We start from the raw sequence: 26,779 nt of genomic DNA, 5'->3' as shown, positions 1-26,779 counted from the left end.
CAGGGGTGAGGTCAGGGATAGAGGACTACATTTGAAGTCCGTGGGATAGAGATGCTCTAAAGCCATGGGACTGGCCAAGGTTGTCACTAAGAATGGGGTTCAGGGCAACCTGTGACCGAGACGGAGCAGAGGGAGTGGAGCTGGCTAGGGAAACAGGAGTGGCCCCTGAGGTGGAGGCCATGTCATGGGAGCCCAGTGTGGAAGAGGGACGGCCCCTGTCCCGAATGACGGCAGAGGCTGAACAAAGAGAATCTAACTGCGGGGTCTAGCAACAGGGATGTCATCGGTGATGCCAATGAGAGCGGTTTCCATGAAGGAAGGGGTGGAGACAGCAGCTGATGGGAGTGACATGAGGAGATAATGAGAGGTGAGGGATGGAAACTAAGAAATGTGGCTGCGAAGGGAAAATAGAGGAGGGGGTGCAGCGGGAGGGAGGGCAGGGCCCAGGGGGAGCTCACTCGTTGAGTCTGTGTGGCAAAAAGTAGAGCACACACACCTGCTGGTGACAGGGAGCCCGGAGGGGGAGAGATTGACAGTGTGGGATAGAAAGGTGATCCGTGGAGGAGTGGGCTCAGGGACTTGAGATTGGTGGGTTGTAGAGCTCAAGGGGAGGAGTGGGGCTCAGGGGGACACATCCCCAGTGGGAACGGGGGGGGGGGTTGGAGTCCAGGTGCTGGTAGTTTGCTAGATTTGCTGCTGGGAAGCAGGGGTGGGGGGGCTTCCTGCCCAAAGTGCTTCTATTTTCTCTCAGAGGTGAGAGAAAGTGGGTGGGGATGTGGGAAGCTGAGGGGAGAGGTGTGAGTGGTAGTTCTGAAGGAGATCTTGCACAAGCGGGAGAAGCGGAGTCAGAGGCCCTAGGTCTCCCTTGAGATGTGTTGCCAGGAATTTAAAATGAGATCAGTCAGCATGTGGGCTGTACCTCCCCCAGCAACATGCAGCTGGGCAGGGGCGGGCAGAGAGGGCGGTGGATGGTTTAAGGAGGGACAGGGCTAAGTAGCCCAGGGGATGGGGAGTGTGGAGTTAAGGACGGAGGTTTCTTGTGAGTGAATTACCCAGACATGCAAAGGGTGAGTGTCAATGTTGAGGGGGTGGTCAAGGTCACTGAAGGAATGGTTTTTGGAAGGTGAGGGTGAGGCAGCAGTTGTTGGTGGCAGAAGTGGGATGGTCATTAGTAAAGACAAGCAGAGGGACGGCCATAGGAGCCGGTTGCTGAGGGGTAGGAACGTACCCACCTCGCCTGCTGTCACCCATCCCCAGAGGCCCTTGGCCATAAGCTGTGATAACATAGCATGTAAAGCTCTTCAGCTGGTACCAGGCACATGTTAAGTTCATTACCTCTCTCAAGGGACAATATAGGACAGTTAGAAGGAAGCTGGGCTGGAGGGGCCAATTCACTTGCCTGCCCCGTCAACTCTGAGCCAGCTCCACCAAGTGCTGTGGGCTCAACAGTCAGCCCCTGGCCTCAAGCTCAGACTTGAGTGGAGCCACTGGCCACACAAATGCACCTCAACTCGGAAAGAGACCAGGCTCGTAGGGTCAGGCCTCAGTGCACGAAGAGGAAGAAGGCCCTAACCAAGCATCAGCCCTGTTCAGGAGGAGAATTCCTGGCCTCTTTCACGGACAGAGGAGATCAGAGAAGTTGCCTTCCTCAGTTATACCGAAAGTAAACCCAAGCTTCTCTCTCCCCAGGATCTTTTTACTTAGTTATCAACCTAGTACCTACGGCTCTACCTGGGCAAAGGGCTGGTGCAGCCTCCTCTGTGCAGCCAAATTCGATCACGCCTGATCTTTCCTTCAGAAAGGGCTCTGCACTGGTTGCAAATTTGATCACGCCTGGATCCTTCCCCCAGAAAGAGCTCTGCACTGGTTGCGGGGGAGGGTGGAAAGAGGGAACTCCTCCCTCGATGCTTGGGAAGAGCCCATATCAGAAGCCCAGAGAGCCACTCCAGTTCCTGTGGCCCCTGGGCAGGATCCTGACATCCCATCTGAGAGGGACAAGTGCACAGGCCTGCCGGCTATGCGGTGGGACCAGCAGGTGGTGCCAGAGAGAGAGAGAGTCTCCCAAGTGCTGGGAGGCGGGGGAGGGGATGCAGGGGTGGATGCACCTGCGGCCTGAGGGCTAGATTCCAAAACCCGCCCAGCCTGCAGTTTCCTGGAGGAATTAGCAGTGAGGAGAGACGTTGCTAGTGCAGGAGCCATCCCAGGGAGGCTGCCTAGGCAGGGCCCCATTCTCTCCCCTGTGGTATCAGCTCCCCCACCTGGGGTCTAAGGGAGCTGACCACCAAAGACAGTCCGACTAGTTGACTAGCCATGGCGCCTGGGTGGCTCAGTCGGTGAAGCCTCCGACTTCAGCTCAGATCATATCTCCCGGTTCACGGGTTCGAGCCCCATGTCGGGCTCTGTGCTTACAGCTCAAAGCCTGGAGCCCGCTTGGTTTCTGTGTCTCCCTCTCCCTCTGCCCCTCCCCTGCTCGCGCTCTGTCTCTCTCACTCTCAAAGACAAACAAACATCAAAAAAAAAAAAAAAAAAGAGTGCGACTAGTAAGACTTTGGGGTCACATTCCCATCAGCGTGACTGTTCCCTGCCTCAGTTTCCTCTCCACCTCACAGGCGAGGATAGTCTCTCGTAGCTACCTTGAGATTTCAGGCATTCCACAATGCTCCCTTGTGACAGAGACTTGAGGCCCAAGGTTAGAATGCCCAGAAATGTTTAATTTGTCGGTTGCAGCACAGCGCTAAGGGACAACATGGTTGTCTCCAAGAGACTGAGGGGCAGGAGGGGACCGGAGAAGCAAGCCCTCTTGGGGGCTGGGCATGCCGGCTGCCTTTTTGGTTGGGGGCTGGGCCTCCGACCCCAGCCCCAGGAGACCCAAGGCTGTGTTGAAGAGGTTGATGGGGGTGGAACCATCGGTGATGAGCGTTGATTTCAGGCCCAGGCTCTGGAGCAGTTTCACCTTGAGGAGCAAGAGGGAAGAGTCAGGCCCCTGTTCCTTTTCTTGTCTCCTTGGCCACCACCCACACTTATGGGACTCTGCAGCTGTCACCCGAGCCATCCTCCTAGGATTAGTCGGGGACAATAAGCGAGGTGTATCAGGGGAGACTGAAGGTTTCACCGGGGCTTAGAAGGCCTGAAAGACCCGGCCCCACTGTAGCTGCTTCCAGAAGCTCACCATTCCACCCTCGGTCGCGGCCATTCAGTCCTTTCTGTTCCTTAAACGCACTGAGTTCTGTTGTCCTTGTGTCTTTGCACATGGAGCCTCTCCCAGGAAGCTCCCGTCAACTCTACATCGGCCTCAAGTATCCCCTCCTCTGAGGGACTCTCCCCAAACCAGCCAGCATCCCTGGCTCGACTTCCTTCAAAGCACTTGCCATGGACTGGGGTTCCACTTGATGACCATCCGCCCCAGGGGCTGCAGCTCCCTGCCGAAGCTAGCACAGTGCCTGACAGAGGCCACCGTGCACAAGTGCTACAGGCCAGGACATGGGGACAGTTCCACCTCCTCTCCCCTCCGCCCCCAGCATCATCTTTCCAGATACGTCTGCCCCAGCTCTGCCTTCTTGGTTTCAAATATGGTCCCAACACACACATACACACACACACACACACACACACGCACACACACACCAGCCCCCTCCCCACTCTGACCTGCATCTCTGGCCCAGCCACAGCAAGGTCCCTGATGGTGCTGGGGCCCAGGGCCTCCGTCATCTGCTTGAACTTCTTCACCTCCACCTCCGCCAGCTGCTGGGCCTTGCTCACCTCCAGCTCCAGCTGGGCCCGGGCATAGACCAATTCTAGTTCTCGCACTTTCCGTACCCGTTGGAGCTCAGCCTCCTGGAAGGGGGTGGGGGGAGAGAACGCAGGATTGTGTGGCCCCTGGGAACTGTCCCAGCAAGCCAGAGGGAACAGAGGCCAAAGGGATGGAACTGCAAACGGATAGTCAATTCGGGGTGACTCCTGGCCAGGCTGCCTTGTAGCTGGGAGTCCTCAATCCAAGCCTTGGTTCTGCCATCTGTAAAATGGAGATAGTACCTGCCGCCTGAATGGGACTTCAGGCATTAAATAAGACCGTGTGTGTAAGACACGTGCAGCACTTTGCACAAAGCTGGCCAACGTGTGAGTGCACATTACACAGAAGACAGAGGTCATCATGCCCGGAGAGGAAGGGTGGTTAAGCGAATAGACACAGGGCAAAGGACTTTATAAACCATGGAGTATTTAAATAGGGCTTTGCATCAGGACACCTGGTCTCCCACTCCTCTCCAGGGCTGCAGTGATGGGGCCTCTTCCAGACCCCCGGGGCCGCACCCTTCCACAGGCATCGCCCCCACTCACCGTCTCAATGGCCAAGGCCTCGGCTTTCAACTTGGCCTGTAGCACGGAGCCTTCTCCCTCGATGCGCAGGGCCTCAGCGCGGGACTCGGCCTCCGCCTTGGCGGTCCCCGTGCTCTCCACGGCAGTGCTGGAGGGGCGGCGGGGGTCAGGGGACGCCAGGAGGAAGCCCAGCCCTGCCCTCCTCCACCCTCACTTCTGCGCAGCAGAAGTCACACTCGTCTCAGTCCCTCCACCAGCTGCTTTCCAAGACCGGGCCCTCTTTTCCTCTGGTTCTCAACCCACCTCAGAGCCTCCAGCTCCAAGAGTTCGCGGCGAGCCTTTTCAGCTTCGGATTGGTCCAAGATCTTCTGCCTCTCAAGCCGGCCGCGGGCTTCTTGCTCAAGTCTCTGAGCCTCGTGCCTGGACGGGAGAGGGGACTGGGAAGATGCTGGCCATCTTCGAAGATGCGAGCCAGCTCTCCAAGGGCAGGGACCGCCAGTCTGCCGGGGGTGCCCGCGGGAAGCACTCAACGTGCCAACGGAAGAACGGCGTGCGCGCTAACAGCCTGGCACGATTGCAGGCGCAGGGGAAGGGACGGACTGGTGACCCGAGGCCCCCGCTTCCACACAGCCCACCCTCCAGTGGGGAGAAACAAAGGGACGTGGTTGATTTCGGACAATGACAAGTTCCCTGAAAGTGGGTGATGGGACACCAAGCAGAGCGGGTGCTGCTTCAGTTGGGGCAGAAAGAACTGGGCTCTGCGAGGAGGCGAGCTTCGGGCTGAGGCCCGAGGAGGAGGCCGGCTGAAGCACTCTAGGCGAAGAGCATTCTGGCCGGAGGGAACAGCCAGCGCAGAGGGCCCGAAGCGGGGAGCCCGGCTGTGCATCTGAGGGGCAGAAAGGAGCTGGTGGGATTGGAGCACGTGAGCCTGGGAGAGGCCGGAAGGTGAGGTGGGGGAGGTAGGCCTGGATCCCCGGTGCCTGGAAGGACCACGGAACAAGTTTGCGTTCTAGCACAAGCAAGGTGAGAAGCCACAGGAGGGGGATGGCACCTAGTCATAATTTTTTTTTTTTTTTTGAGAGAGAGAGAGAGAGAAGTCAGGAAGGGGCAGAGAGAGGAGACACGGAATCCAAAGCAGGCTCCAGGCTCCGAGCTGTCAGCACAGAACCCGACGCGGGGCTCCAACTCACAGACCATGAGATCATGCCCTGAGCCGAAGTCGGACGCTTAACCAGCTGAGCCACCCGGGCGCCCTGTCCTAGTCGTATTCTTAAGTGGGCCATGCCATCTGCTAAGGGTGATCGCAGGCCGACCGTAGGCGGGGGCGGGGGAAGGGCACCTTGTTACCCAGGTCGTGGCAGTGGGCCGAGGTGAGGACTCTGGAGAGGTCTGGCCCGCAGTGGGCACTGTGGGCAGTGGGGAAGCCCTGCCCCCAGGCCTCACTCACTTGGCAGCTGCCTCCTGGGAGTTGGTGGTGATCTCAATGGCCAGTTGGACGCTGCGCTGTAAGGCGTCCCGGGTCCTCTGGTCCACGGGCTCCACCGACTGCACGTCCACGCTGCTGACCACCAACCCGTTTTGGGGGAAGACGGCCCGGTCCCGGGGCTGGAGCAGAGCCCTGCCGTCGAGCCCCTTGGTTTCTGGGGTCTCAAAGCCAAAGACAGCAGTACGAATAATGCGGGCAGAATTCTTATGGAAGTCATCGAAGGTGACGGAGGCCACGGCCCCCCGCACCCGGGACGCGATGGCCTTGCAGGCGTCACCCACGAAGTCAGGCACTGAGAAGAGCTTGGCTGTCTCCTGTGGGTCCTTCCGGTCCCTCAGCTCAAAGTGCCTGTGAACAGAGAGGCCCAGAACAGGGAAGCCATCTTCCTCCAGGAAACGGCCACTCTCGTCTTTGAAAAGGACTCCGACCCCCACCCCCTGTCACTGGCCAGGGTCTCCCACGACAGAGGACGAGAATTGCTACCCACCACGGGCCCAGGTGAGATGCCATCTTGTTCTCCCAGCCACCCTAGGAGGTGGGGATGAGCACTATCCCCTTTTATAGATGAGGAAAGAGAGGCCCAGAGAGGTTAAGTGACAGGCCCAAAGTCACATCATATGTGGCAAGCCAGAAAGGTGAACTCAGGCAGCGTGGCTCCAGGGTCTATGCTCTTAGCGACCATGCTGCAGTGCCCCCCCCCCCCCCCGCCCCAGAGAAGTCAGCGCCCCCATCTGCCCCTGTCACAGTAGTCCTGGCCACTCCGCCCAGAGGTGGGGGTGGTGGGGCACAGCGACCGTATGGGACTCCCCTCCCCCGACTCCGGTCGCTGCCATTTGAGCTCTAACTACGTACAGGGCACTGTTCCAATTCTCACCGCATCCCTTCGACCGCCCCATGAGGCTGACGGTTGTCACTCTCATTTTACAGATTGGGAGATGGAGGAAAGCACCGAGTCACTGGCCTAGGTCCACAGCTAGCAAACGGCAGGGCCGGGACCCAGGCAGCGAGCCCCAGAGCCTGTGCTTGGGGACATCTGCCCACTCGCACTGGGTGTGTCCAACCGACATTTTCATGACCTTGCAGTTATGTGGTTGGCTGAACGTGAGCCCAGCGCTGCGGGACCCAGGGCTCTTCCTCCTGGCTCCCCCACCCCGGGCCGCGCCAGCACCCCAGCCGAGCCCTCCCCACCGCTCACCAGTTGTAGGCGAGCTGCAGCTGCAGCCTGGCATGGTCTGCTGTTTCGATGGTGATGACATCTGTGAAGAAGTCAGGCCCAAGCAGCAGGCAGAGAGCGCGGCGGGCGTGGGGACGCTTGGGCCTCCCGGCCGAGAGGGACAACACGGTGAACTGCTCCTCGGGACCCAGCGACACCAGCTCGGGCCCAAAGACCACACTGCAGAGGGAGCCGGGAGTCAGACACACGGAGAACCCCTCCCGCCTCGTCCCCCTCGCCCCCGGTGGCCCTTCCTGCCTCCCCCCCCATGGCCCCTCACCGAGCTCTCTTCTCTCTGTAGTCATACACCTGCACGGCAGCGTTGTGAGGGACCCGGTAGCTGACCACGCGGGTCTTGTTCCGGAGAGGGGAGGGCTGGGGGGTCTTGGGCATCTCCTTCACACCCCTGTCTGCCAGCGGGTCCTGCCCCTTGTTCAGCAGATCCTCCACCCCAGGAGGTAGCTCTTTCTCCCACAGGACTTCGTCCTGGGTCAGCATGTAGGTGCTTCCAATCACAGCTCGTACCTTGAGAGAGAACGGGGAGGGATGTCACCCGGGAAGGGAAGGGGGAAGGACCCAGCCAGCAGCCCGGTGGGGGGGGAGGTGGCGGTGTGGCCAAACATGGTCTCTGGAGCGAGGCTGTATTCAGATGCACCGGCTGCTAGCTCGGTCGTCTTGGGCGCACCCCTGTTTTGGTTCCTCATCCGCACAGGGTTGAGGAATGTATGACATCTCATATGTCTAGTGCTGAGAACTTGGCACGTGGTAAAGGCTTCAGAGGATTTCTTCTGGAACTTTCCTTCTGGGGGCAGCTTGGAGGGCATCGGAGGGACAGATGCCATCAATCCTAGGACCTAGGTAACATTCGCTAACACTTCCTAGGATTCTGAGCTCTACTTTTAGGTTGGTGTCTTAGAGAAAGAGGTTGGAGATGTGGTCCTAGGTCAGAGCAAGGTCAAGGCTTTAGATTAGGGCGGGGGGGGGGGTGGTTGGCAAAGAGGAAAAATTCCACCTGGATAAGGGGATGGGGGAGGAATTTGGTTCTTGCTGTTCCCAGGCCACTCCCCAGTTAGATCTTTATGCTGGGGCCAGTTCCGCAGTGGAGACAGAGTCCCCGTCCTTAAACCTGGCTCCCTGGGGAAACTTAAATCTTCTCCCTGGGGAACTTCTCAAGTTTGCACTTCGCTATTTACGACAAAGGGAAGGTAGATACTCCACAGAATGCCGGCCTGCTCGGATGCCACCACCAAGGCTGTCGAAGTCTCCTCCCCCATCTCCACCACGCACCTGTCCCCGTCAGCCCCGAGCAGGCCACCACCGTGGCCGCACAACAGTAAGGGTGCCCATCCCTCAGCTGTTACCCTTCCAGTCTTGACATCCTGCACGTAGATGCCCTCATTCTCGTCCAGAGGGATGGCCTGACGTTCTTCCACCACCTCTACCTTGGCAGAGGGCACGTACTCCAGGGGCCCGCGGATGAGCCAGTTGTCCCCAGCCTGGTGGGAGACCTTCTCCTCCTCTTCTCCCTCCTCCAGGGGTTGCAGGGCCCTCAGCAGCAGCCCCTGCTGCTCTGACAGCACATATATATCCTGGATGCCTCGCTCCAGCCTCTCTCCAGGCTGGAGGAAAAAAGACTTCTCGCCCTAGCGGAAAGACATGGGGTTAGAAGAGGTTTCCACCCAGAGTTGTGACTGCCTCTGATAGCACCTCTTTTGGTTCCTGTGGCCGCAGGCTTCTGATGAGGACAGGAGCCCCAAAAGACCCTCCTGACGTACCCACCGTAATACAGCGAAGCATTATCGGGACCATGAGGCTCTCGACAAATGCCCACAGATCTTGTCCGGTCAAACTGCCCTTGATAAATCCTGTAAACCGTCAGGACCTGGACCCTCACAAGCTCAACCGTTAAGAATAAACCTCTTGGAGAGCCTGGGTGGCTCAGTCACTAAAGCGTCCAACCCCCCCCCCCTTTTTTTTTTTAATTCATTTTTGGGAGAGACAGAGCATGAGTGGGGGAGGGGCAGAGAGAGAGGGAGACACAGAATCCAAAAGAGGCTCCAGGCTCTGAGATGTCAGCACAGAGCCCGACGCGGGGCTTGAACTCAAACTGCGAGATCGTGACCTGAGCTAAAATCAGACGCCCAACTGAACCACCCAGGTAAGTGTCCAACTCTTGATTTCAGGGCAGGTCGTGATCTCATGGTTTGGGAGTTTTGAGCCCCACATCTGGCTCTGTGCTGACAGTGTGGAGCCTGCTTGGGATTCTCTCTCTCTCCCTCCCTCCCTCCCTCCCTCCTCACCACCCCCGTCCCTCCCATGCACTCTCTCTCTCTCTCTTTTTCAAAACTAAACATTGAAAAAAAAAAAAAAAAAGCTTTAAAAAAATAAGAATGACCCTCTTGTTGCTCATTTCTCCCATGCGTTGTTTTCTTGGGATGGTGTCGTCTGGACATTGGCAAACTCAGTTTCTGGGCCAAATCTGGCCACTATTTTTTTTTTTTTCCACAATCTATTTGAGATATAATCTATATACCATACAATGTTTCCGGTTAAAGTCTACAATTCAGTTGTTTTGGCATATCCACAGAGTTGTCCGGTCATCTCTAGGATCTAATCCCAGGGTTTTCATCACCCTGAAAAACTCATTAGCGGTTCCTCTCTGTCCATCCCTCCCCCCTCTAACCACTAATCTATTTTCTATCACTACGGATTTACCCATTTGGGACATTTTGTATAAACGGAACCACACAGGGGTGCGTGGCTGCCGCAGTCAGTTGAGTATCCAGCTCTTGATTTCAGCTCAGGTCGTGATCTCAAGGTCATGGGATCAAGCCCCACATCGGGCTCTGCACTAAGCGTGGAGGCTGCTTGGGATCCTCTCTCTCTCCTCTCTCTCTGCCCCTCCCCCCCCAAAACTACATTTTAAAAAGTAAAATAAATGGAATTAAACAATTCCAAGTACTAGCTGAAATACTCATGTCGGTTTTTTTTAATGTTTATTTGTTTTTGAGAGAGAGAGAGAGAGAGAGAGAGACAGAACGTGAGTGAGGGAGGGGCAGAGAGAGGGAGACACAGAATCCGAAGCAGGCTCCAGGCTCTGAGCTGTCAGCACAGAGCCCGATGTGGGGCTCAAAGTCACGAGCTGTGAGATCACGACCTGAGCTGAAGTCGGACGCTCAGCCGACTGAGCCACCCAGGCGCCCTGAATGCTGATCATTAGCACACGAGCATCCGTACATGCTTATTTCCTTTTATAGCTGAAGGATATTCCATTGTGTGGATATGCCTCAATTTGTGATCTGTTCATCCACCGCTAGACATTTGGGCTATTTCGGGAAGTAAAATGTTACAGGAACACAGAGGCACTCGCTCATTTACAAGCTGTCTATGCTTTTGCTCCACCAGTACAGTGGAATGTGCTCCCAAAGCCCAAAGTATCTACGATCTGGCCCTTTACAGAAAAGTGTGTCGATCCCTGATAGTCCCATGTAGAGTTAAGAGAGGGGTGAGGTGGGGCGGGGAGAAGCGTAAACCAAGAGGTTTGTTTTATGCAAGATGACAAGGTTTCCAGAACAGCAGGCACGGATGGGACCCGGGAGGTGCTCCCAGAAGAAACTGTGTGGAAACTGAGGTTGGGGGCCACCAGGGAGATCAGGGGGACTCTGTCTCAAAAGACAGAACTAGACGTGCAAGGACACAGAGGGAGCCAGAACAAGCTTGGTGCTTCTAGAGCATGTACCTGGGGTGGGAGGAGGGAAGGAAGAGGTCCGAGGGCCTCCAGTCAAGGGCATTCGCCCTCCCAGAGCAGAGCTCCAGGTGAAATGGAGGCACTCACCTTGACCACACGCTTCTGCCCCAGCTGGTTCTTGCCATCCGGTCCCACTGGGTCGAGAATCACACAGTAGTTGCGGGGGCCCAAGGTGGTGATGGGCACGACCCCCAGCACCTCCTCGTAGACGTCTGGCACATGGGCCTCCGTGTCCTGCACGGTCACCAGCCACTCCTCCCCCGTGCGACGGGTCACTCCTCTCAAGTCTCGGAAGTTCTGCCGAGCCCGGAGGTGCAGGGCCGTCTGTAGGACAAGAGGTCGGGGCGTTTGGGGAAACCGATCTCCAAGTTCCTCAGGGGACCTGGGAGCCCCACTGGCCACTAAGTGCTCCCAGGCCTGACCGCCAGTCTCCACCAACCCAGGAGGGCATTTTAACCCTCTCAGAGGACTCAGGATACCCCTCAGGTATCTGACCTCTGCAGTTTTCTTTTAGTGGCCTTAGAAATATTGCTTCTCTTTCACGTTCATGTCCTCTGCCACTATTCTCTGCCGCTCAGAGTGATCCCTACCCCAGGGTCTCTTAACCCCCCAGAGCACAGACCTTTTCTGTGAGGATCACGGCGTCCACCAAATCCAGAACCTCCTCAAACACTCCCGGGAGATATGCCCCCACGGAACGCACCAGCCATTCTTCCCCTGGGTCGGGTGAAGGGTGGGGGTTGGGGGGAGGGAGAAGCCATGTCAACATGACAACAGGGTCAGGGGAGAGCCCGCACAGGGGGGGTTAGGGAAAGCAGCAGTGGGCAGCCCCCAAAAGCTTATAAGAGAGATCCCAGGGAAATACTTCCTCCCAGGCTGCCAGTGGCCATCCCCAACCCTGCGGGCAGAGCACGGCCTGTCCGCCCCCATCAGCACCCCTTATCGACCCCACCTGTCACCCTCTCCTTGCCGTCCCGGTCCCAGCACTCCTTGCGGGCCCTCAGCCGCAGGGCCTGGTTCTGCCTGATGACCGTGGCCTGGATAATCTCCAGGACCTCCACCTCCTTCTGGGGGATATATGTGCCTGGGGAGGGGAGAAGAGGCTGGAGGTGAGCAGGTATCAGAGCTATAATGGAAAGGCCAGGAGCCTCTGACCCGGACTCTGGCCAACGGAAGGAACTTACCAGGTCCTTCAAATAGCCACTCATCTCCTGCCACCACCTTCTCTCCATTCTTATCCTCAAAATCCAGCAACGCCTTAAGATGGAGGGCAGTGTTGGGCATAACCACCTGCAGTGGAGTGATGTCCTGACAAGGGAAGAAGGGAGGTCATGGGACATCCAGTAAGTACTGTGACTCCAGGAGTCACGCCCAATACCTTGGAGGTCAGAGTCCGCAGCACCCATCTTTATAGGTCCCCCCAAAAGCCGCCAAGTGGAATGTACAAGGTAGGGGTAGTCCCAAAGCCATCTGACCTGAAGAACTAAAACAGCTGACCGAGCAAGAGGAAGCCACTACCAAGGAGCCAAGAACACGCGATCCTCTGTAGGAAGTGCTTAGAAGTGGTTCTGAATTAGAAACCTAGGCTGGGAAACTGGGACACACCTCAAGGCCTAGTATGCCCCGGGGAAGTGCAGAAAGTAAGGAAGTGGGAAGCCTGGACGGCTGTAACAGGCATGCTTTGGCACGTGGCTTTGTCATCGGGGTCGCTTCATGGTCACAAGATGGCCACCGTGCTCCAGCCATCACGTCTCTTTTCATCAGGAAGGGGGACCTGGCAACAAGCATCCAAACCTTTTAGAAGTTTGTAGAAAGGTTTCTAAGAGTAGAACTTCACTTGGTCTTTGATCTGAGGGAGGCAGGAAAGGAGAGAAAGAGGCTCAGAGAGGCTGGAAGAGATATGCCCAAGGTCACACAACTAGTGATGAACGGGATCCGGACTTGAACCTCAGTCTTTAGTGAAGCTTAGCTGCCTGCCGCTCCTTTCGCTGACCAGAGTGACCCAGCGCAGAAAGGTCGAGCAGCTCTACTCTCTCCCCACTGACCACACACTGGGTTGGAGGCAGGCGAGCCCTTCCTTGTGCATCTTCAATGGGCACAGCACCTGGCTGATTGTGGTAGGGGCAGGCCACACACACACACACACACACACACCCATCTTCCTGGATTGGAAGTGTCCAGCAGGTGATAAGACAGATACAGACCCCTGTCTCCAAGCACACCGTGGACAGTGTCAAGGGACAGAGGTTGCAGAAACCTAGGGCACATCAGGAAAAGCCCTCTGGGAGTGGCATTTGAGCAGGGGCTCAAAGGAAGAGCTGGCTTTTGATATAAAGGTGCAGGAAGAGGAGAAAGTGAGATTTCTGGAAGGAACGTGGGGGTTTTTCACCTCCCACATCTACTCTATCATCATTTTCTCCCTGTTCCTCTGAAAGCTACATCTGCCTTTACCGCTGCCATTCCCCTCACCTAAGTCACCATCTCTTGCCTGGATAATGGAAAGATCTTCCTAATCTGTCTCCTGGCGGCCACCCTGGTCTCCTTCCTGTCTATCCCCCACGCCACTGCAGGCTTCCAGCTCAGGTGACTAGGTACCCAGTAGTATCGCCACATAAGATTGGGAATGCGGGAGAAGAGCAGATTTGGGGGGAAGGGAAAGTGTCGGGTTTGGATGTCCAGTAGGACGTGGCAGTGGGACATCCAGGAGAGAGCCTCACACAGGCAGCTAGGGGCTCAGAGGTCGGCAGCTCCCAGCGACGGTACAGGGGTGGATGTCTAACATAGACGAAGTGGTCAAGGCCACAAGAGCATGAGAGGGCTCACAGGAGGTTCAGGACAGAATCTGAAGGCAGAGGGCAGGAGAGGAGAGGGAGACATAGAAGAAGATGGAAAGAGATATCCACAGAGTAAAACAGGAAGATAAGTTTTAGCGGGGGGCCGGGTGGAGGGGAAAAAAGACAAGGTTTTTTTTTTTTTTTTTAAGTGTTTATTTTGAGAGAGAGAGAGAGTGAGCAGGGGAGGGGCAGAGAGAGACGGAGACAGAGAATCTCAAGCAGGATCCATGCCCTTAGCACAGAGCCCAATGCGGGGCTTGAACTAATGAACCATGAGACCGTGAGCTGAGCCAAAATAAAATATCAGACACTCAACCAAGGGAGCCACTCCAAAAAGATAAGTTTTAATAACAGGGCAGGTCAACAATGGTTGTGGCTAAGAAGACCCGTGAGACACAGAATGTCCACCCAGGTTAGGGATTAGGAGTTGGGAGGCCTTGGAGCTTTGTGAAAGCAAGTTCAGTGGAGGTGAGGGGTGGGGGCAGGGACAGATGTAGGGGCTTGTGAGGAAATGGGGCAGAGGACATCAAGCAGTTATCAAAGGGTAAGTATGAAAGGAAAGCAGCAGCAGTAAATAGCTAGAAATTGGATTTATATATAGGGCCCTCATAAAAGTTCCTACTTTTAAATTTAAATTTCAGGGGCGCCTGGGTGGCTGAGTCGGTTGAGCGTCCGACTTCAGCTCAGGTCATGATCCCGCGGTCCGTGCGTTCGAGCCCCGCGTCGGGCTCTGCGCTGACAGCTCGGAGCCTGGAGCCTGCTTCAGATTCTGTGTCTCCTTCTCTCTCTGCCCCTCCCCCACTTGTGGTTTCTCAAAAATAAATAAATGTAAAAAAATTTCACGTGCGTATCCTGGGACCCAGCAATTCTTAATAGTTTCTACTCTTAAAGAACAGGAAACACTATACGTGCCAGGTTGGCTTAAGTTGGTAGAACATGGAACTCGATCTCAGGGTTGTAAGTTCAAGCCCCAGGTTGGGTGCAGAGATTACTTAAAATCTTTCTTTCTTTTTTTTGTTTTTTTTTTTTACATTTATTTATTTATTTTTGAGAGAAAGAACACAAGTGGGGAGGGGCAGAGAGAGAAGGAGACAGAATTCAAAGCAGGCTCCGGGCTCTCGAACTCAGAAACTGTGAGATCATGACCTGAGCTGAAGTTGGAGGCTTAACTGACTGAGCCACTCAGGCGCCCCTAAAAATAAAATCTTGAGAGGCCCTGATAGCCGGTTAAGCGTCCGACTTTGGCTCAGGTCATGATCTCACGGCTCCTGGGTTCGAGCCCCACATCGGGCTCTGTGCTGACAGCTCAGAGCCCAGGGCCTGCTTTAGATTCTGTGTCTCCCTCTCTTTCTCTGCTCCTCCCCCACTCACATTCTGTCTCTCAAGAATGAATAAACATTAAAAAAATTTTTAATTAAAAAAAATCTTGAAAAAATGTTTTTAAACACACACACACACACACACACACACAAACAGCAAACAGGAACATGAACAAGGACACACAGATAAGGATACTCGTCACAACACTTTTTCCTTATAAATCGGAAACACCATGAATGATACTCAACAGGAAAATGGCTGAGCTTTTAGCATCATCTGGAATTACATAGAACAAATGAGACTTATATAACAATATGCAGAAGCTCATTCAAAATACACTGGCAGGGGCACCTGGGTGGCGCAGTCGGTTAAGCGTCCGACTTCAGCCAGGTCACCATCTCGCGGTCCGTGAGTTCGAGCCCCGCGTCAGGCTCTGGGCTGATGGCTCGGAGCCTGGAGCCTGTTTCCGATTCTGTGTCTCCCTCTCTCTCTGCCCCTCCCCCGTTCATGCTCTGTCTCTCTCTGTCCCCCAAAAAATAAATAAACGTTGAAAAAAAAATTAAAAAAAAATACACTGGCAAGTGACAATGTGATAGCTTTATGCAAATAGGTTATAGTTGATATGATTTTTTTTTTTTAATTTTTTTTTTTTCAACGTTTATTTATTTTTGGGACAGAGAGAGACAGAGCATGAACGGGGGAGGGCCAGAGAGAGAGGGAGACACAGAATCGGAAACAGGCTCCAGGCTCCGAGCCATCAGCCCAGAGCCTGACGCGGGGCTCGAACTCACAGACCGCGAGATTGTGACCTGGCTGAAGTCGGACGCTTAACCGACTGTGCCACCCAGGCGCCCCTGATTTTTTTTTTTATACATACTGATGTTAATGCATAAACATATCTGGAAGCACAGACCCTGAATGGATGACAGTAGAGGGCTCCGGCGAATGGCGAGTAGAGATTGGGGGCAGAAGTCACGAAGGACCTTACAGCCTTCTGGATGTATTCTTTAGAATGAAAGCTTCTGCAAGTAAGCCTTTAAGGGCAGAGAAGGATGGAAGAGACAGAGCATATTTATTGGCCAAGAGAAAGGCAGCAGTAGTGGGGAAATTAAAGACAGAGAGGAAAGAGAAGCTCCAGGTGGGGTTACAGGTTAAGTGTTGGACGGCTCAGGTCATGACCTCATTCATGTTCAGGACTTCGAGCCCCCCATCGGGTTCCACGCTGATGACGCGGCACCTGCTTGGGATTCTCTCTCTCCCTCTCTCAAAATAAATAAATAAAAAAGATAGAAGTATATAAACTTACCCAGGGAGGTGAAAGACCTGTACCCTGAAACTACAAGGCATTGATGAAAGAAATTAAAGGAGACACAGATGGAAAGACATTTTACGCTCATGGATTAGAAGAATATTGTTAAAACGTCCATACTGCCCCAAAGCAATCTACAGATTTCATGAAATCCCTATCAAAATACCAACAGCATTTTTCAGAGAACTAGAACAATCCCAAAATCTGTATGGAACCACAAAAGACCCAGAATAACCAAAGCCATCTTGAAAAAGAAAAACAAAGCTGGAGGTAGCACTATTCCAGATTTCAAATTCTATCACAAAGCTGTAGTGATCATGACAATATGGTCCTGGGGCAAAAATAAACATAGATCAATGGAACAGAATAGAAAGCTACAATTATATGGTCAATTAATCTTTGGTAAAGGAGGCAAGAGAATGCAATGGGAAAAAGTCTTTTCAACAAATGGTGCTGGGAAAACTGGACAGTTACATGCAAAAAAAGAAAAAATGCAACGGTACCGCTTTCTTACACCATACCCAAAAATTAACTGAAAATGGATTAAGGACCTGAATGTGAGACCTGAAACCATAAAAATCCTAGAAAAGAGCACAGACGGTAATGTCTCTGACATTGACCATAGCAACATGTTTCTAGGTATGGTCTCCTGAGCAAGAGAGAGAAAGCAAGAACAACCTATTGGGACTACATCAAAATAAAAAGCTTCTGCACAGCCAAGGAAATGACCGACAAAACTAAGACAACCTACAGAATGGGAGAAGACATATCCATAAAGGGTTAGAGTATCCAAAATATATAAAGAACTTACACAACTCAACATCAAAAAATAATCTAAATTAAAACGGACAGAAGACATGAATAGACACTTCCCCAAAGACATCCAGATGGCCAAAAGATACATGAAAAGATGCTCAACAGGACTCATTATCAGGGAAATGCAAATCAAAACCACAAGAAGATATCCCCTCACACCTGTCAGAATGGCCCAAATCAAAAACACATGAAACAATAAGAGTTGGCGAGGGTGTGGAGAAAAAAAGGAATCCTTGGGTACTGTTGGTGGGAATGCAAACTGGTGCAGCCACTGTGGAAACCAGTATGGAGGTTTCGCAAAAAATTCAAAATAGATCTACCCTACGATCCAGTCATCACCCTATGGGGTATTTACCCAAAGGATGTGAAAACACTAATTCGAAAGGATATATGCGCCCCTTTGTGTATTGCGGCGTTATTTACAATAGCCAAATTGTGGAAGCCCAAGCGTCCATCAACAGAAGAAAGGATACAGAAGATGTGATATATACACACAATGGAATATTACGCAGCCATAACAATAATGAAATCTCGCCATTTGCAACAACATGGATGGAGCTGGAGAGCATGATGGGAAGCGAAGTAAGTTAGAGAAAGACATACCGTATGATTTCACTCATATGTGGAATTTAAGAAACAAGTGAATAAAGGGAAAAATAGACAAACCAAGAAACAGACTCTTAACTACAGAGGACAAACAAACTCTGTTACCAGAGGGGAGGTGGAGGGGGATGGGTGAACTAGGTGAAGGGAGTAAAGAGGACACTTATCCTGATGAGCACTGAGTAAGCATATGGCATTGTATGGCACACCCAAGTCTAATACTGTAGGTTAATTACACTGGGATTAAAATAAAATTAAATTAAAAAGAGACACAGAAGGATAAGCCAGGTTCCCGGGGCCACCTGATGGAGTCCCCAACAGGTAGAAAGGAGATGAGCACAGATATAAAATAAGGGAAGGGGATGCAGACCCAGATCCTGCCAGATGGCCTGGACTTCTAAGTATGTGGCGAAGTGAAGAGTGAGTGGGGCACCCAGGTGGCTCAGTCAGTTAAGCATCTTACTCTTGATTTCGGCTCAGGTCATGATCTCATGGTTCGTGGGTTTGAGCCGAGCCCTGAGTCGGGCTCAGGGCTGACATCGTGGAGCCTGCTTGGGATTCCCTCTCTCCCTCGCTCTCCGCCCCTCGCTCTCCACCCCTCCCCCACTCGTATGTGCTCTCTCTCAAAATAAATAAACTTTAAAGGGCTTCTTAAAGGGGCACCTCGGTGGCGCAATTGGTTGAGTGTCTAACTTCGGCTCAGGTCATGATCTCACGGTTCGTGAGTTCGAGCCCCGCGTCGGGCTCTGTGCAGACAGCTCGGAGCCTGGAGCCTGCTTCGGATTCTGTGTCTCCCTCTCTCTCTCTGCCCCTGCCCAGCTTGCACTCTGTCTTTCCCTCTCTCAGAAATAAATAAACATTAAAAAAAATAAAAATAAAATAAAATAAAATAAAATGCTACTAAAAAATAGGATAGAAAATAGGAAGGGAGTGGAAAACGATAAATATTTAGAGGCATGCAGAAAAAAAGTGGAGAGAAATCTGGTTAGGAAGGAAGAGAACCACTGAACAGAGCTGGTCTGGAAATGAGCCACTTGACCCATCAGCTACTTGTAATACTGTCATCTTTGTGGATCTGTCCCCATGGCCACGAAGCCCCTCCTGGGTATGAGGACAGGAAGGACAGGTCGGGGTCACAGCAATCCAGGACCGGCTTTGGCCACAGGTCCTGCACACAAGAGACTGTTAAGATGACAACCTCCAGTTGGTGTAGGAAAGAGACCAGGAAGAGAATCTGAGGGACAGAAGACGGACTGAAAAGCCGTGAGGGGTCATGACAACTGAGGAGGCTGGGGTTGAGTTTCCAGGGTGGGGGAGGTGGGAGAATAACCAGGTCCCGGAGTGGACTGGCACCAGGAGGGGCTGCAGCAGAACAGAAGAGTTGAGGTCAAGAAGGCCAAGTCATTGACAAGGTCATCACAAGGACATTAGTGAGGCTCCCATGAGTCAGAAGGGGAGGGGGAGGGAGGCCTGAGGCAGGCACCTTCTCAGTGGAGACCGGAAGGGAAGAGGTGTGGGCAGAGAGGGTGGAAAAGGAACGGCTCCATGACATTGGGCTCCAAAGAGGGAGAGGCCCTGTCCTCCTGGCCTGGAGGATGTGGAGTTTGAGAGAATGAGCTGCTGTGGGCTGGGGAACCTAGGGAGCTTTCAACACTGCCCCCCCTCCCGGCCCCCCCAACCACTCCCCACCCAGAGAGGGACTGAGCTGATCCGAGGTAGGGCCTGGGTATGGGGGATTTTCAGGCCAGGGCCCGAGGGCCACGTAAACGAGGGCCAGGCCACAAGCGCAGGCCTGTGATGCCTTCCTGAGGAACAGTCACCAGTCCCCGAGCCCAAACTCATCTCGTCCACAATTGCGGTCACTGCCCACCAGACTGCCCAACAGTCTGGCACCGTTTGAGTGGATGAAATGCTCACACTCGGCATAATTGTTTAGCACCAGAGTGGTCGGGAGCTTCTAGCAGGCTCCAGAGCCTGGAAGGTCAGGAGGGGAGATGGGCTGACAGCTCTCAAAGGAGGGGAGGGTCTGCTGTGGGCATGCGAGGAGGAAGGAAGGAAGCAGCAATTCTGTCCTTGGGGAGAACCTGCAAATGTTGCCCCCACCCCCTCCCACAGCCCCAGTTTGTTTTCCCTTCAGAAGGCAGCGCAGAGCCCTAGGACAAGGCGGCAGAACAGGCAGAATGATTATAGAGGAAGCAAGCCAGGTACCTTTTCCAGCACCTCCCCTGGGTACAGGGGGAAGGGGTCCTGGGCCAGCCGGATCTCTAGGTCAGCGTGGCGGAGCCGTACTTGCCCTGTGACGTCGAACAGCACCAAGCCCTGGGGATCCCGGGACACCGGGTTGGCCACTGTACAGTAGTGGCGTGGGGGGACAGTCACCATGCGCATGGGGGCAAACAGGACCCTGTAGGAGGGTGAGAAGCAGTGTGAGGACCTGGGGGACCGTGTTCTCATTTCTGAAGGGGACAGTGAATGGGAGAGAAAGCGTCACCCGACCCAGGGTCAATCCTGCCTGGGAACAGGAAGGAGATGGACGGTCATGCCAGCCAGACTAACAGGCACCCCACGGCACAGTCCCAACACCAACCTCTCATTGTCCTGCCGGATGTAAGTCTTTGGCCCGACCTCCACGCGGGACACGTTGCTGTTCTGGTCCAGCACGTGGATGTAGTGGTATGGGGGGATGCGGATGATGGACTCTTCGGTTGCCATGGTGACTCCTGAGCCCAGGGCAGCAGGAGGACAGACAGGTGGGGAGAAGATCCAACAAGATGAGCACAGGGAGCCGGCACGGGGCCAGCACGAGCCGGAGGACTGGCTGGAGATGGGGGAGTGGGCCTGTCCTCCTCCAGCTCGGATTATTTCACCCTTTTGAGCTCCACGCCGGCCGCTTCCTCTGTTCTCCCCACCCAGGGCACACAGCCCATCCAGACCTCATCCCTGCCGAGACCTGCTTGACACCATTAACCGCGGAAGCCCAGGTTGTTCTCTGCCTATTCCTTTCCCTCCCCAAGCTGCCTGCAGCACCCGAAGGGGCTTTAGATGAAGACTGTGGAGGTGCCGGAGGTGGCCTTCACCAGCAGAGCAGGAGCAGTGGCTGGGTGGCTCCCCGGCTCCTCCAGACACAGGCTTGTTTATTTCAGGGGATCCCGGGACCCAACTGTATTGCAATGGTAGCCCACAGCCTAAGAATATTTACACTATCTTTGCACCCATGCCCCCCACACACATTTTAAGCAATCTGGGATGAACTGTTCAGACACGGGCCACCTCTCAAGGGAGGGATCCCTGGCGGAACTGGTGCTCCCATAGTCAGCTGGGTTGCAAACCCCAACCAAATTAGTCCTTTTCTCTCCAGTTCTCTCTGGTCTGTGGTCACTCTTGGTTTCCTGTGTTTGCAGGTAGGGGTGGGTGGGAAGGGAAAGGGAATGAACAAGTGAGTCTCTCACCCACCCCCATCCTACCTGCTTCTGAATCCTGGGTGGTTCAGGAAGGTCATGCCTCCTGCCTGAACCCCCGTCCCTATCTCCAGCAGGCCTTGGACTTTGGACGATACATCCCTTGGGGTCACACAGAGGGAACCAAGTTTATTAGACAACTCAAAGGCCTGCCCTCTGAGACTTTGGTCAGGCCATTTTGAAGCCACCAGCAGAAAAGGAGGGACACTTCATCTGCCCCACCATTCAACTAACTTCTAACCTGAGAAGCGGAAGCGAGGATGGAGTGGCTTAGCGCAGGAGAAACAGGCTGAAGCCCCAAAATTGCAGAAGCCAGGGAAAGGCACAAGAATTCTACTTAACCTACACACTCTGTAAAATTTTTATTTATTTTTTTGCTTAGCAATTGTGAGTTTCCACAACCTCCTGATTCCTGCTTCTCTTGAAGAATTAGGAGCTACACCCTACATTTCCACCTAGCAAAACTGGCTAGAGTCAAGTCACAGCTGCTGCCTATAGATGTGACACCCCCCACCGCCCACGCCCGCCTGCCCCCTCCCCGCCAATCGTGTGCTTACCACAATCCCCACGTGCTGTCCCTGTTGTCTTCTACCTAGGCTGCCGCACTCAACGTCACCTGCCTGGCTCCTGCTTAAGTCTCTAACTCAGCATCATCTAGTAGAACCTTCTGTAATGATGGACATATTCTAAATCTGGATTCTTTGGACTGGTCACAGGCGGCTACTGAATACTTGCAATGTGACCAGGGGAACTGAGGAACTAAACATTAAATTTCCATCAAGGTGGCCAAATAAGGTTGGTCGGTCCCACATTACAGTGTACCTCCAAGTAGCTGAGTCCCAGGTAGGGACTATGGATCATTAGAGGCCACGCAGCAAATCAGTGGGATGAGAATCCCCGTGGAATGCTTGGTCCTGTCCTTCTCTGGTGGCAGCCATGGGACAGTGGTTAGGGGCACAGATTCAGCCAGACTGCCCGGTCTTACGGTTCTGATTCCCTGCCTTGTACTGTTTCCTTAACATCTTACCTCATTTTGAAAGGTTACAGTTTTCACCTGTCTTCCTGGTACACTTTCTGCATCAAAAGAATGTTCTGCTCTCTATCTTGCAACTTTGTATGGGATTTGACCTCGATACTTTTTTGTTGCTCTGGTTTATGTGAAGTTAATTCCCCGGGACTTGTAGGAGTGGCTTTTCTAACGTCAGGGCTCCCTCTTCTGTTGTTTTCAGGCAGTGTTTGAAAATACAGGGGCTGCCTTTCTGCTTTCCTTGATCTGTTCTCCTCCCCACTCTTATCTTGACCTTCTCTTTCCTTCCTCCCTACTGCCCAGTCTCTCTCTGCTGTGCTTCCAAAGTGGCTTCCTGAGGAAGCCCCCCGAAGAGCCCCCAGGAGCCGGAAGTACCTGCATCCCTTACTGGATGGGGTAACCTCAGACGAGACTGTTGCCCTCCCTATACCCGTTTCCCGGCCTGTAAACTGTGAACGGATAGGGCATCTACCCGAGTTATGAGGACTGAGGTAATCATAAAGTACTTGGAACAGAGCCCGACTCTTCAGAAGCACTATGCTACTTATTGCTGAGGCAGGAATAGCCTGAGGCCCAGCTCCCATAATCAGTTAGGGGATGGGGCCTAGCACCAGAGACCCCCTAACCCACCCGACCTTAACCCCCCTTGCTGAGTGGTCAGAAAGCTGGCAAGTCTTGTGTCGCCCCAGCTGTGGGGCTAGAATGGCAGCAAAGAAGGGGCATCTGAAGGCTAAGTGAAGCCTTTGCCAGGTTCTCTGCAGGGTAGAAGCCTGGCCAGGAAGCCAGATGGGGGAGAGGAAGGGCTAGGGCTATAAGCGGAGGTGTGGACAGGGCTCCGTGAGGCACCCCCTAGGGAAGATCTGAACTCTAGAAGGCCATGCAAGGGCTGGGAAGCAGGCCCCAGGAACAGCCTCCAATGACTCCTTTTTGGACAATCCCCCACTCCCTATGGCTGAGGCCTCTCCACCATCTGTCATCCCAGCTGGGCCCAGTCAGGGGGGCTGAGAGCCTCACCCAGCTCAGTGACTCAGCTGAGAATCATCCTTATAGCTGATCTGGCTGGGCTTCCGCCTTGTTCCAAAGCCAAGCCCTTGTTTCAGTACTGGGACCCTATCTTATCCCCCCTGACTGCCCACTACCATACCCTAAAGCTGTGCCTTCCACCTAGACCCCCTGCTGTTCACCCCAGAACAGACTTTGCTCTTATCCTCTTGCTATCTGTAAAAAGAAGCCTCCACGTATGACCTCTCCAGGGAGCCAGGGAAACCACTTGACTCAGGCAGCTCATTTGTGACAAGTCCCAGATTTACACTTTTGGGGTGTGCCAGATGACATGGATAGTCAGAACATAAAGCCCCTCAAAAAACAATGGTTAAGGATGATGTTGGCCTTTGGAAGGTCCTGCCTAGACCTTGGGGCTGGCCCCGGCACTCCAAATCCACTCATCCCCTCCCCTTCGGGGCCTGCTTCCAGGATCTGCCCCCTAGTCTGCTCTCTGCATACATGCCCAGCTTGGTCTGATCACACTTCCCCCAGATGTCATGAGCTTCCTGCAGGAATCCGTCAGCTGTTGCCCAAAGTCTCAGACACTGCACCACACCCACGAAGAAGGGGGGCGGGTAGTGGGTGGAAGGGCAGAGAACAAAACCTGTAGGCAGAAGCTGCTTCATCCGCTAGTTAAGACGCAGCTATAGACCCGTGTCTTGGCTCCAAAGGAAACTTACAAAAAGGAAACTTACACTACAGCAAAACTCAATGAGCCTCTCTGGTCACTACCCGTCAGAGATCTTCAGGGTCAACTGTGAGCGCCTGGCACAGTGATTCAAACAGATATCTGAGTGACCAGCTTTATGGTGTACTGGTCTGTAGTGAGCGACATCGGCATCACCTGAAGCTTGTTAGTAAGGGGGCTTCTCAGGCCCCACTCAAGAGCTGCTGAATCAGCCGGCATTTTAACCAGATCCCTCGTGATTTGGGCACATATTAAAGTACCAGCAACTCCGGCCTCAAGCAGCCACTCTCAGTCCTGGCTGTACTTGAGAGTCACCTGGAGGTCTTCGAAAAGCACTGATCTCTGGGGATTCTGACCTCAGTGGCCTGAGGTGGGGTGCAGGCATGGCTAGATTTAAAATCTCTCCCACTGACCCTGATACACAGCAAAGATTGAGCTCTGTCAGTCTGGGGCCACTTGCTAGCTCTGAGCCTTAGTCTCCTAGACCGAGAAATGGAAAGGAAGGACTATTTCCTGGGCCTAAAGAGATTAGTGACTACAGGATGGCTCTAGGGCACAGGAGCTCAGAGGGCGGCTGGGAGGAGGGAGAATAAAATGAGCTCAGATTACAGACGGCTCAAGGGCAGGGCATTTCGTTCAGCCTGGTCCATGGCAGGTCCAAGGAGCCCCCAAGCAGACCTGAAGCTGGAGGGGAAGTCGGTGACTCAGCCTGCCACCATCCTCCCTATCAAGCTCAGGTTTAGGGAAATGTACAGGACGCTCAACATACACAGGGGCTCATTGTTGCCGTTTCCCTGTGTAAACATTCTAGTCTTTGGAGAATGCAAGAGTCACATTACTCAGGGACTGCTCAGAGGCTGTTTATTTACCAGCTTCCCAGTTTAGGGAGATTATTTCCTTCTATAGGGGGACTAGAGTGGAAATTCAAGAATTTGTCTCCCACCAATCAGGTTTAAGAGCAGCTTTTTGGGAACTTTTCTTCCTAGGAAAGTGTTCTCTGAGCTCCAGCTCAACTACCTTGTGGGAGGAGGGGCAGCTTGGTGGCCTCACTGGGGACAGAACAGTTCTGCCAGCTCAGGATGCTCCTCGCCCTATCTTCACCCTACTTCCTGGATGCTGCCAATTAATGCCACTCAGTGAAGATGAAGGTTGTCCAGTTGAGAAGTGACCCAGGAACCAGGCTTCAGAACCCCTGATCTAGATCAATGTTTTCTAAACTTGCTCCATCACAGGAACCAGCTGAGAGTGTTGCTCCTGTTCATGCTGATTCCCAGGCCTCATCCAGCCCCACCGCACCAAAGTTTCCAGGAGACTCTAGAATGTGTATCTTTGGCAAGAGTCCCCCAAATAACAGCTCCCGCTTATTAGGAACTTAAACTGTGCCAGGCATTGTGTTAAGGACCTTTAATTCATTCATTTAATCCTCACAAGAACCTAGATTAGTTAGCAACATCACTCAGGATCATGCAATGATCAAAGGACAGAGCCAGAACTCAGCCTGGGATCGCTGCTGCAGAGCTCCCAAACCAGGAAGCACAGAACAAGAACTTAGGACCCGGGTGGGGCAGATTATTCTCTGGGAGACAGGGTCAATGGCACTTCACAGCCGAGCAATTTCTGCAAGGGGAGGGGGGTTGGGGGGGAGGGAACTCCTCCATCCAACAAGGAGGCCAGAGTCACCTTGGAGCCCTCAGGCTGTCCCTGGGCCATCCACTCAGGGTGGCTGCTCCAGAGAGCTGCCTCACCCAGAAAGCTTCACCCGGGGTCAGGCTGGGTGCACTGTTTGCCAAGGGCAGAAACAGGCAGAAGTTTCTAGGGAGCCCCCTGACTGCACCCCATGTAACAGCCAGCTTTCCCCCCTCACAACCCAGGGGACCACCCAGGCGGGAAACAGACAACACAGGGGACATCTGCCTCAGTTACCATCCCCCACCCCCATACTTCACTCCTGAGAGCCAGCTCTAAGATCCCCATAATCACAGGCTGGCGGATCCAAATGAGTTTCCTGTTTCTTGATTTCAGCCCCCACCCTTCCACCCCCCCCCCCCAAAAGAGAAAATGAGAGAGCCTTGCTCAGCAACCCCCAAGCCTTCTAGAAGTCAAGCCTACCTTGAGATCGCTTTGCTAACCACCTCCCAAATGGCCTGCTAGGATCACGGTCAGCATAGCCTTAAGTGAGGCTGTGGGAAATCCTCAACATTTGGCACAGATGAAGGATCTCAGTGTGTGGGGGGCGGGAATCACATTCTAAAAGCTCAGAGAGGACAGGCCAGAGCCGAAGTCCTTAGGAGGAAGAGGCAGGGGCCTACAGCAGGGACCCAGGGACCCAGGAGAGAGTGCGAATGGACCCGACTTGCCTCTGCCCTAACTTCTGATATGGGAGCCTGAAGTCAAGAGGCCTTCGATTTGGGGGGTGGAGGAGTGTTGGCAAGATAACAAGTTGATCTACGTTTACTTCAAAAGACAAAAAAAAAAAAAATCCAGCAAGGAAAGCAAAACCTCCCACGGCCAAGCCTCTACCCACCTTCTTCCTCCTCCGGTTCAGAGATGTCTTACCTGCCCCGGCAGAAGCAAGGCCTTAGAAGGCAGGAGGGGACTAGGCGAGCCTTAAGGGGCACAAGGTCCCACCAATTGTTTGGGGGCTTTGGGACCTGCACGAAGTATAACCAGAAGGAGTGCTGCCTGCCCCAGACCCCTCAGAGGGGGAAACTCCCAGGCCCAGCCCTAGGGATCACTTCCCGGCAGGGCAGGCACTCAGGGGTGGGGCCTGGCCATTTAAAGGGCCCTCGCAGCTGGTTCTTTCTTCCTCCTCTGGGCGGCTTCTACTGCAGCTGAAGGCACTGCAGCCTCTTGGCTCTCTCGCTGAGGTCCCACCTCAGAGCCAGCTGGCAGTGCTGGAATGAGACCGGGAAGGGTCAG

General features: G+C 53.8%; 1 protein-coding gene across 3 annotated transcripts; it reads right to left on the bottom strand.

The window, feature by feature from the left end:
* Nucleotides 1-2,690: 2,690 nt before the first annotated feature.
* Nucleotides 2,691-26,756, bottom strand: MVP (major vault protein). Of its 3 annotated transcripts, none has more exons than XM_047839444.1 (15): nucleotides 25,970-26,756; nucleotides 20,231-20,363; nucleotides 19,852-20,047; nucleotides 11,946-12,069; nucleotides 11,714-11,845; nucleotides 11,384-11,478; nucleotides 10,849-11,085; nucleotides 8,375-8,656; nucleotides 7,294-7,538; nucleotides 6,996-7,193; nucleotides 5,762-6,148; nucleotides 4,618-4,734; nucleotides 4,336-4,462; nucleotides 3,646-3,834; nucleotides 2,691-2,953 (listed from the first exon to the last, which is right to left on the bottom strand). In XM_047839444.1, exons 2-15 carry the CDS (start codon nucleotides 20,353-20,355, stop codon nucleotides 2,735-2,737), a joined length of 2,673 nt encoding a protein of 890 aa, XP_047695400.1. In that variant the 5' UTR covers nucleotides 20,356-20,363; nucleotides 25,970-26,756; the 3' UTR covers nucleotides 2,691-2,734. The 3 variants fall into 3 exon arrangements, with proteins under 3 accessions (XP_047695400.1, XP_047695398.1, XP_047695399.1); XM_047839442.1 differs by having other exon boundaries at nucleotides 26,385-26,756; XM_047839443.1 differs by having other exon boundaries at nucleotides 26,417-26,756.
* Between the last annotated feature and the right edge of the window lie 23 nt (nucleotides 26,757-26,779).

Source organism: Prionailurus viverrinus, chromosome E3, assembly GCF_022837055.1.
Source record: "Prionailurus viverrinus isolate Anna chromosome E3, UM_Priviv_1.0, whole genome shotgun sequence".
Classification (NCBI taxonomy): Eukaryota; Metazoa; Chordata; class Mammalia; order Carnivora; family Felidae; genus Prionailurus; species Prionailurus viverrinus.
Note: the sequence above shows the minus strand (reverse complement) of the source record. Positions and strands in the feature narration are given on the sequence as shown.